The sequence below is a fragment of the Primulina eburnea genome, chromosome 14 (assembly GCF_022965805.1).
Source record: "Primulina eburnea isolate SZY01 chromosome 14, ASM2296580v1, whole genome shotgun sequence".
Taxonomy (NCBI): domain Eukaryota; kingdom Viridiplantae; phylum Streptophyta; class Magnoliopsida; order Lamiales; family Gesneriaceae; genus Primulina; species Primulina eburnea.
The window spans coordinates 9241748-9252774 of NC_133114.1; the positions used below are offsets into that span (position 1 = coordinate 9241748).

Consider the following 11027-nt stretch of genomic DNA (forward strand, 5'->3'; position numbering starts at 1 on the left):
ATTCTTTGAAAAAAAATAATTTGCACCTTGGTCCCTCAAAAATTTCGAAATTTGCGTTAATGCCCCCAAATTTTCGAATTTTTGCAATTAAGTCCTTGAATCATTTCGAAATTATGATTTAATCCCTTAGGTTTCGATAATTGCATTTTCGATCCTTAAGAATTTAGAAATTACAGTTAGGTCCCTTATTTTCTCGAAATTGCACATTGACCCCTCAAAAATTTCGAAATCCTTCTTAACCCTTAATTATGATTTTCTTTAATTTTGGCCCTAAAACTTTTTATTTGGAATTCTTTCGTCCTGCACATAAAATAAGGTACAAAATTCAAATCATTTTCTTTGGTTTCTAAAATCATAACTTAAGTCCAACTAAGTAGAACATGCAACCTAATTTTCACTAGGTTAATTCTTGTTTTCTAATCAATTCTAATAACCAATTTAACATTTCATGCAATAATCAGCAATATAAAAATGTTAAATGACTAGGTTACCCGTGATGAGTGTAGTGTCTGCTTCTTCCTCAGCTTCCTCGGCATTCATAACATAAGCTCGGGCCGTAGTAGCTGCTTTCCTCTTTGGGCAGTCATTGGCTTTGTGTCCATCCTCCTTGCAGTAGAAGCATTTAAATGATCCCCATTCACACTTGCCAAGATGTGGGCGGTTGCACTGTTTGCATAGTTGCCTCTCAGCAGGCTTTGGTGCTCCAGGATTTTGTGGCTTTGGTGGCGCTGTCTTCTTGACTTGACCTTGGGGCTTTTGGGGCCCTTGAGGTCTAGGAGGACCAGTATTTGGCTTCTTGTTGGGTTGATTGTTATTTTGATAGTGCTGCCTCTTGCGCTGAATCTCAAAGTCAATGTCCTTCAAGGACTGCTCAGCCTGATATGCATAAGTAACTGCCATAGCATAATTCTCCGGACGCATTATCATAACTTTATCCCGAATGGTAGGTCGTAGGCCATCCATGAAATTCCTAAGTTTTTCTTCCGCGTCCCCGACAATAAGGGGTACAAAGTGGAAACCCCTATCAAAATTCTTCACAAAATCAGCAACAAGTATGTCTCCCTGACGGAGACTCATAAATTCCCTCTTTATCTGGCCTCTGACATCAGTAGTAAAGTATTTCTCGTAGAATTTTGTCTTGAATTGTGCCCAAGTGAGTGTAGTAAGATCAACACAATGCTCGGCTCCTTCCCACCATAAAAAAGCGTCGTCCCTAAGCAGATAAGTAGTACACCTCACCCGGTCAGCATCTCCCATGTCCAGATAGCGAAAATGTACCTCGAGTGAACGGATCCAACCCTCAGCAGCAAATGGCTCGGTGGTGCCAGAAAATTCCTTCGGCCCTAGCCTCCGGAACTGCTCATAAACATCCTGTTGTGGCCTAGGTGGCTGCTGCAACTGCTGCATCTGCTGTAACTGCAGCTATAACTGCTGCTGTTGTAACTACTACTGTTGTAATTGTTGCTCGAAGAGACGAGCCATACCCTCTAATGCACGAGTAGCAGGATCCTTTGGAGGAGGAGGTGGTGATGGTGGTGCATTTCTTTGACTATTCCCTCGACGATTAACACTGTTCTCTTCCTGATTCTCGATAACAGGTGCACGTCTAGGAGGCATTTTATCCGAACGTTTTCCAAATTCTAACGTAACCAACATGCAGTTAAATCTAATTTCTCTAATCATGTGACATGTCCTAGTTCATTTTAGCAATTTAAGCATGCAAAGCATAAATACTCAAAAAAATTAAATAACATGTATCATAAACATAATATTCATATCGTCATTCATGTAACAACATATTAAATCACATAAAGCATGTAAAACTTACAACTTGAGGCTTGACGACTGATCTTCTCGGCGCTGATGGAGGCACAACCCTTTACAGGACCCTTGGCTCTGATACCAACTGAAAAGTCTGCTCTTTTTATTGCTTAAAAAGTACTAGATTTTTTTTTTAAAACACTCAATTTTCGGCCATGTATACTTGCCACATGAAAATATTAAAATATTTTCCCCCTTATAATAAAATAACAACCATCTATCATTTTGAAAATCAAGTGCAACAGTCATAAAATGAAATCATCAACTGTTTTACCAAACCTAAAAAGCAATAAGTTGAAAAGTATAGCGTATACTAATCTCTCAAAACATAAATAAATAGCCTTAAAAATCTTTAATTTAAATCAGTAATCATAAAACATAATGCGGAAAATAGTAGCGCTAGTCCTCGGGTTGTGTGCGCCATCAGTCCAGTCATATCATCCGACAAGACCTCCCTCAACCTCACCTGCACCCATCACACCTAGTGAGTCTAAAGACTCAACACACCATAATCTTTATAACAAATAATATGTAATACAGTCAACATATAACAGTGAAAAATACTTGTACTTAAATTATCGTTTTCATGAAGATGCATAAACTTCAAACATGACCATTTTCATAAATATTTTCATGATGCATAAACTTAAGCATAAACATTTTCATGACATGCATTTCATAAACCTTAACCTTTTTCCCTTTTTTTTCCCTCAACATGACATGACATGACATAAAACATTTTTCATGATCATAAACATTTTTCCTTTGTTGAATTCAAATCGTTAATTGTGAATTTCCTCAAACCTCAAAATTCGATGGATCCATCTACATATAAACACAGTACTGGGCGGCGGGGGACACCAGCGACACTCTCACCGGTCAACTGGGCCTTGGCCTATCATGATCGAATAGAAATACGATCGTCGGGGCTCCCTCTGGGGCCTTCTCCCATAAATGGCCTCCCTGTGGGGCTTTCTCCCCTCATGATATTCACATTCTTACCTCAAACCTCATATCCTCATAACCTCATATTCGCAATAATGCAAACACGATCGTCGGGCTCCCACTGGGACCATCATGTTAGAGTAGGTGCCTGTCGAGCCAAGTGTTGGCCGAGTGTTCACAATGAAACTCTATGTATAAGCAGTCTTTATTTTAGTAATATTTGAAATTATTATTTTGGCACATCTTTATCTGTATACCCATGCTAGTTGCATAGATAAAGCCCTTGAATATACAAATAGTAGAAAGAATATGAGATGCTCATATGATGAGTATCATGAAACTCATATTTGTAATACTATATATTCTAAACGGTTCCTAGTCGATTCAGCCGCCACTAAAAAGGATATAGGCCGCTCGAGTTAGAGACTAGTATCTGCGATGTGAGTACCATGTTTCATTGGTAGGGGACATTGTGATGTCCGAGCATGCAGATAGGTGCTCCTGGTAGAGTGCACTGAACAACCCTCCATTAAAGGACTTTCCAAGTGGTTCTCACTTATCGAGTGGAAACGTCCTAGTTTATGGTTGTACACCATTAGTCCTTATGACCCGGGACAACATTGAGACTCTATGTGCTAGCAGTTCACTTTAACTTGTTTACCGACTCTTATGGGGTCATCAGGTGGCAAGGTTTAGTGTCATGTCGAAACATATAGGAGTCGATGCATTGTAGTCGGGGATTCACCGCTTACCTTCGGGTATGGATATCTTATGTGTTATCATGTGTATGTAGGTTGAAATCTCTGGCCAGAGTATGGTGGTAATTATGAAAGGAGTTTCATAGATTACACCATCGATGCAACTACGACATGACACATAGTATCGATTCATTGACAACTCTCGATAAACCAATGGTTGTCGAATCGGTCGGGATATATGAGTTGAAGGGACCGTACTGTACGCTAACCATAATTGAATGGTTTTTGCATGGCACTATCATTTGATACCTAGGGAATCATGTAAGCGATGTTGCTAGGCGTTTAACATGGTTGGTTGGATACTATCAGACTTGAGTTCTGACGTTCTTGTTATCAAGGGGTTGATATGTAAGAATGGAGCAATTGGGGTATGCTCATATAAGGACATGTTTAGTCCGAATCACATGGAGATGTGAACCCACGGCTATTGGTATCAATGAACCATTGAGGGCCACACAAGTGCTGGCTTTCTAGATCCCGTTGAGAAGTAAAAATAGTTCAATGTGTTGAACGGCTTATAAAGGAGTTTATAAGCGTAAGGAAAATTAGAAGTATGACTTCTTTATAGGAGAAAATAGTTCAATGTGTTGAACGGCTTATAAATGAGTTTATAAGCGTAAAGAAAAATAGAAGTATGACTTCTATGAGAGAAATGTAAATTTTAATTTATGGAAGTGTTCCTAAATTAAATGTTGGCCAATTGAATAATGTATTTGAAAATTGTGATTTTCATAAACATTATTATGGAAGTCCAAATAATTAAATTAATTCAAGTGTTGAATTAATTAAATTATATTGAGTCTTGTAGAGCTCAATTTAAATAAATTATTTAACTAGTGGACTTGAGTAAATTCAAGTAATGTTTAATTAGTCTCAAATATGTTTGAGATAATTAAATTTAGGCCATGGTTTTTTTTTAATTTGTTAAAAACCATATAATATATGCATGCATGGGAGGTGAAGGGTTGGAGACAACTTTTTCAAATATCAAGGCTTGGCATGCTACTTTTGTCTCTACTTTTTGCAAGACCAAGACAAGTCTCCCTCCCCCCCCCATTCCAACATGTCATGGCCGAAATCCTCTCTATTTTCTCTCCCAATTTTTGTTCTTCAATTGTTGGATAAACAATACACTTCTCAAAAAAAAATGCTCTAATTTTTCTAGTGCAAAATTAGAGTGGTTCTTGCTAGTTAGTGGTTGGCTTAATATTTGAGCAAGGTTGGCTCAAAGGAAGCTTGAAGATTGTCTTGCCATTGAAGAGCTTAGTTGTATATCAACTAAGTTGGAGCCATCATCAATCTTTTAAGATTGATAGGTACATTTCAAAACACACTATGAATGTCATTTTTGTGTTTTATTGTATTTGCTACACTAGACATAGGGTGGCCGAAATTTTTATACAAAATTTTGATTTTTTTGAACTTCCGTTGCGCTTCCGGTCACCGTAACCGATCCCCTTTCAAGTCGTATCCGAGCTATGGTTACGTTTTTGTGTAGCAAATACAAGATATTATGTTGAGATCGATTTCTAACCGCATGAGACAACCAAAACAACAAATCGAGGGCCGATTTTTGGGGTGTTTTTGGGCAGCATGTTGCTGCCCATTTCGAGCAGCTAGGGCAGCTCCTTGGGCTGCCCGAACAGCCCCCTTTCGAAAAATAAAAAAAAATTTGGCATGTTGGCCGGAATGTTGACCGGAATCCGGCGACGGAACTCCGGCGACGGCGATGACAACTAGGGTTTCCAAAAGGTGTTTTGGAATATCAAAGTGTCATGGGCCTTGAGTTGTTGGGCCATTGGATGGCTAACATGTTTGTGAATTTTAAATGGGCCAAAATATTTTTGGTGAAAAATAAGTTTTTGGGCCCTTAAGTTTAAAATCACAAAAGTTGAAAATATTTTCTCATGAAATAAATAATTTAAGTTGGACTTTAATTATTTATAGTAAATGGTGATTTACAAGAAATTCGGTTATAAATAAATTAATTGGAAAGTAGACAAAGGTGTTTGTATATTTTGTTAATTTAGTTTATAATCGTGGCGGTTAATGATTGGATCAAGATATATAATATTGGATCAATTAATTATTGTGATAATTAATTGATGGTGTATGATATGTGATATTATGCATGAAGGATGATCAAAAGCCCAAGCCCAATTTGCTAGGTGTATGCTAGGATATTTTGTGTTGAATGATTGTCATAATTATCAATTTATAAAGTGGGCTTGGTTTATGGCCCGTTCCCACCCCATGAGATGTATCCCTATTTGACATGGATATTTATTTGTAAATATTAGTATAGTGGATGATCAAGATTGGAAGATGGTGGCCATGATGATTATGAAGATCGAAGACATGTAAATATTGGAAGCTTATGTAATAGTTGCATTTGCATCCCGTGCATTTCCCTAGGATTGGACCTAGGCCCGTGTTTAGCTCACACGGTCCGTTAGTATTGGGGCGATTGATCATCCTTGTTTGTTTACTGTTTATAATATATGCATGATATGTTATAAATAATGAGTATGTGCGTTATTATTATGATAATAACAAAGTTGCATGAATCCAGCAAACATACGATCAAACATGGCGAGATTTTAAAATAAAATTAATGATGAGACCTTTCAAAATTAAAAACCCTCATTTTGAATAAGATTCAAAATTAATATCAAGCCCGAAAAGGGGAATTATAAATTTGTTTATAATTTCCTTGTCTTCCATCGACAATGGGTGCATGATGAACGCTACCCGTACTCGGGGCTCGGCTCATATTATTGGGGGAGCTTTGGGTGCCGGAAAGCTGTGACATCCATTGACATGGTGATGTGAACTACGTGGAACTCCCATGATTTCGGCTCATATTATTGGGGGAACTCATGGCGACCGTCCATTAAGGTTCAACATCGATGGGTAAGGCTTGACACGTGAAGTGAACGACGTCATATTATTGGGTCCTAATCAAACGTGAGACAAAAGTTTACGTAGAAGGTTGCATTGTGATGCAATTGGAAACTACCTTTTAGGAATTGTGATTGACTGATATTATTCGGGATCATAATTCGCTAATTGGACCTTACGTACCTACTGAGGAAAGGAGTTTCCCGTTTTCACTAGAGGGTAGTGAAAGATGTCAAAACAGTGGGAGCGAATATTTATGAAGTAAAAGTCCAAACTTCATATCTTACTAAATATTTTAAAATAGTCATCAACATTTATCTGTTTTTACTTTTCAATACAAATTGACAATGTCTTCGATTCGCAATCCGATATCCGTAATACTCGACAAACACATATTAACTGGACCTAATTACCTCACTTGGCTAAGAAACCTGAAAATCGTCTTGAATTCGGAAAAGGTAGCATATACACTGAATGAGTCGCCCCCTGTTGAGGCTCCGACTGACTGCACTCCTGAGGAATTGCAAACTTACAAGGAATGGTGTGACCATGACTTGATAGCCAGGTGTTATATGTTGACTTCTATGAATGATGAGCTGCAGAGGCTTTTTGAGGGTGCAAAGAGTGCTGCTGACATTCATTTGCATCTCAAAGAGCTCTTTGGTGAGCAAACACGGCCTCTAAGGCAAGCTACCGTCAAGGAGCTGATCACTTTGCGCATGTGAGATGGGGCCTCGGTACATGAGCATGGCCTAAAGATGATCGGCCTCGTGGACAAGCTCGTTGGCATGGATCTGATCTTGCCTTCGGAGTTGACCACCGACGTGTTGCTGTTATCATTGCCTAGCTCATTTGATCCTTTTGTGGTTAACTTCAACATGAACAAGATGGAGCCGACCCTTGAGGAGTTGGTGAATATGCTTGTTACGTTTGAATCAACCATCAAAAAAGAGAAGTTGGTTCTTTATGAGGGTTCTTCATCTGGTACGAATATTGATCCACATGCGAAGGGAAAGAAGCGTTCTTTCCAACGTCCCAAGAAGAACGTGCCCTTGTTGAGGCAATCTCCGAATCTCGTTGTGGCAGCCATACCAGTTAAGGCTGACAAGACTAGTGATGAATGTCATCACTGCAAGAAGCCTGGACATTGGAGGCGTAACTGCAGAGAATATCTTGCCCAGAAAAGTTCTGGAAATGGTATGTTCTACATTGAAGTAAACATTTCAATTAACTCTACTTCTTGGGTATTGGATACCAAATGTTGAGAACATCTCCGTAATGTGTTGCAGGTGATGGGAAGAAGTAAGAGGATTTGAGAAGGTGAGACTTCTTGGGGATGGGCTATGGAGCAAGAGTTGCTGCCAAGACCTTAAGAAATGTTTACTTATTGTTGAACAATAGTTTTAAGTTAATTTTATGAGATGTTTTGTTTGTACCTAATTTTGTGAAAAACATTGTTTCCATTTCTATGCTGATAAAAATGGATATTCTTGTTTATTTTGCAAAGGTATTTGCAACATTTACATGAATGCATGTTTGATTAGTACTGGTGAACTTGAAAACGTTCTCTATAACTTAAAATTGAAAGATATTCCATTAAATGTCCATTCAAAGGCAGACACCATATGAGATATGGATGTGTAAGTCTCCCAAATATTCTTATCTTAAAATATGGGGGTGCCCTGCTTTTGAAGCAGGTAGTGGGAGATAAATTGGATAGTCGATCCATTTTATGTTACTTTGTGGGATATCCAAGGAATTCAGTTGGATATCATTTATATCATCCCCAAGAAACAAAGGTGTTTGTTTCTAGGAATGCAACCTTTTTAGAAAAGGATTTTCTATTGGATAGAAAAGGCGAGATGATAGAACTCGAAGAGGTTCGAGAGACACCCACAATTATAGACCCACACTAGAGAAGCCAAGAGAGGAGATACAAGCTCCTAGAAGATTCGAGAGAGTCTCGAGACCACCTATGAGGTATGGTCTGCTTCTTGAAGAGGGTCATGATGAGCCTAACCATGGATGTGATCCAAGGACCTTCAAGGAAGCATTATCTGATGCCGATTCATCCAAATGGCTTGAAGCAATGGAATCTGAGATGAATTCCATGCATTCGAACCAAGTGTGGAATCCCGTGGATCCACCCGAGGGAATTGTTCCCATAGGGTGTAAATGGATTTACAAGAGGAAACTTGAGGCGGATGGGAAGGTATTGACCTTCAAGGTGCGATTGGTGGCAAAAGAATATACTCAAAGACAAGGAGTTGACTTTGAGGAAACCTTTTCTCCAGTTGCAATGTTCAAGTCTATAAGGATATTGCTAGCCATAGCTGCATGGTATGACTATGAGATATGGCAGATGGATGTCAAGACAGTCTTTCTTAATGGGGATTTTAAGAAAGTGATTTACATGTCTCAACCTGAAGGGTTTACATCTATCGGAAGTGAGCATATGGTATGCAAACTTCAAAGATCTATTTATGGTCTAAAGCAGGCATCTAGGAGTTGGAACCTCAGATTCGACAGAACATTCAAAGAGTTTGGTTTTGCTAAGAATCATGAGGAACCCTGTATGTATAAGAAGGTCATTGGGAGTGTAGTGACATTCCTGGTGTTTTATGTTGATGACATTCTAATCATTGGGAATGATGTAGGAATGTTGCAATCAACTAAATATGGTTAGCAAGTGAGTTCTCGATATAGAACTTGGGTGAAGCATCTTTTGTATTGGGAATACAGATCTATAGAGATAGATCAAGAAGATTGGTTGGTTTCACCCAGTCCACATAAATTGATACCATCGTGAAGCGGTTCTCGATGGATGAGTCCAAGAGAGGACATCTACCAATGTGTCATGGCGTGTCCCTATCCAAAACTATGTCTCCCAAGACTGATGCAGAGATAGCGGCGATGACAAGCATTCCTTATGCATCTGCGATTGGTAGCATCATGTATGAGATGATATCTACACGTCCTGACGTGGCTTTCACACTAAGTATAGTGAGTAGATATCAATCGAACCCTGGTCTTCCACACTGGAAAGCTGTGAAAGACATCCTCAAGTAGTTGAGAAGGACCAATAAATTGTTCTTGGTCTATGGGGTGAAGAACTAGAATTGGAAGGCTATACCGACTCTAGCTTCCAAAGCGATATCGATGACTCGAAGTCAACCTCTGGGTTTGTATTCATGCTCAATGGTGCTGCTGTCTCTTGGAAGAGTTCCAAGCAAGACAATACTGCGGATTCCAGCACAGAGGCCGAATACATTGCTGCATCAGATGCAGCAAGGGAGGCTGTTTGGATGAGGAATTTTGTCCAAGAGTTGGACGTCATTCCTAATTGAGTTGCTCCTATCCCAGTGTTGTGTGACAACACGGGAGCTTTAGCTCAAGCAAAGGAGCCAAGATCTCATCAGAAGTCCAAACATATATTGAGAAAGTACCACATCCTCGGAGAGATTGTGGAAAGAGGAAGAAGTGTCTTTTGACATAGTCGGCTCCGCAGATAATGTTGTTGATCCACTAGCTAAGCTTTTACCTGGACCATTATTCGAGATGCATCGCGAATCAATGGGTTTGAAGCATACGGGTAGTTGGCTCTAGTGCAAGTGGGAGATTGTTAGAGTAGGTGCCCGTCGAGCCAAAAGTTGGCCGAGTGTTCACAATGAAACTCCATGTATAAGCAGTCTTTATTTTAGTAATATTTGAAATTATTATTTTGGCACATCTTTATCTGTATACCCATGCTAGTTGCATAGATAAAGCCCTTGAATATACAAATAGTAGAAAGAATATGAGATGCTCATATGATGAGTATCATGAAACTCATATTTGTAATACTGTATATTCTAAACGGTTCCTAGTCGATTCAGCCGCCACTAAGAAGGATATAGGCCGCTCGAGTTAGAGACTAGTATCTGCGATGTGAGTACCATGTTTCATTGGTAGGGGACATTGTGATGTCCGAGCATGCAGATAGGTGCTCCTGGTAGAGTGCACTGAACAACCCTTCATTAAAGGACTTTCCAAGTGGTTCTCACTTATCGAGTGGAAACGTCCTAGTTTATGGTTGTACACCATTAGTCCTTATGACCCAGGACAACATTGAGACTCTATGTGCTAGCATTTCACTTTAACTTGTTTACCGACTCTTAAGGGGTCATCAGGTGGCAAGGTTGGGTGTCATGTCGAAACATATAAGAGTCGATGCATTGTAGTCTGGGATTCACCGCTTACCTTCGGGTATGGATATCCTATGTGTTATCATGTGTATGTAGGTTGAAATCTCTGGCCAGAGTATGGTGGTAATTATGAAAGGGGTTTCATAGATTACACCATCGATACAACTACGACATGACACATAGTATCGATTCATTGACAACTCTCGATAAACCAATGGTTGTCGAATCGGTCGGGATATATGAGTTCAAGGGACCGTACTGTACGCTAACCATAATTGAATGGTTCTTGCAGGCACTATCATTTGATACCTAGGGAATCATGTAAGCGGTGTTGCTAGGCGTTTAACATGGTTGGTTGGGTACTATTAGACTTGAGTTCTGACGTTCTTGTTATCAAGGGGTTGATAAGTAAGAATGG

At 39.3% G+C, this 11027-nt stretch overlaps 1 protein-coding gene across 1 annotated transcript; it reads right to left on the bottom strand.

The window, feature by feature from the left end:
- Window positions 1-474: 474 nt before the first annotated feature.
- LOC140811145 (uncharacterized) lies at window positions 475-1407 on the bottom strand. The gene has a single exon (XM_073169018.1). It carries the CDS (start codon window positions 1405-1407, stop codon window positions 475-477), a length of 933 nt encoding a protein of 310 aa, XP_073025119.1.
- Between the last annotated feature and the right edge of the window lie 9620 nt (window positions 1408-11027).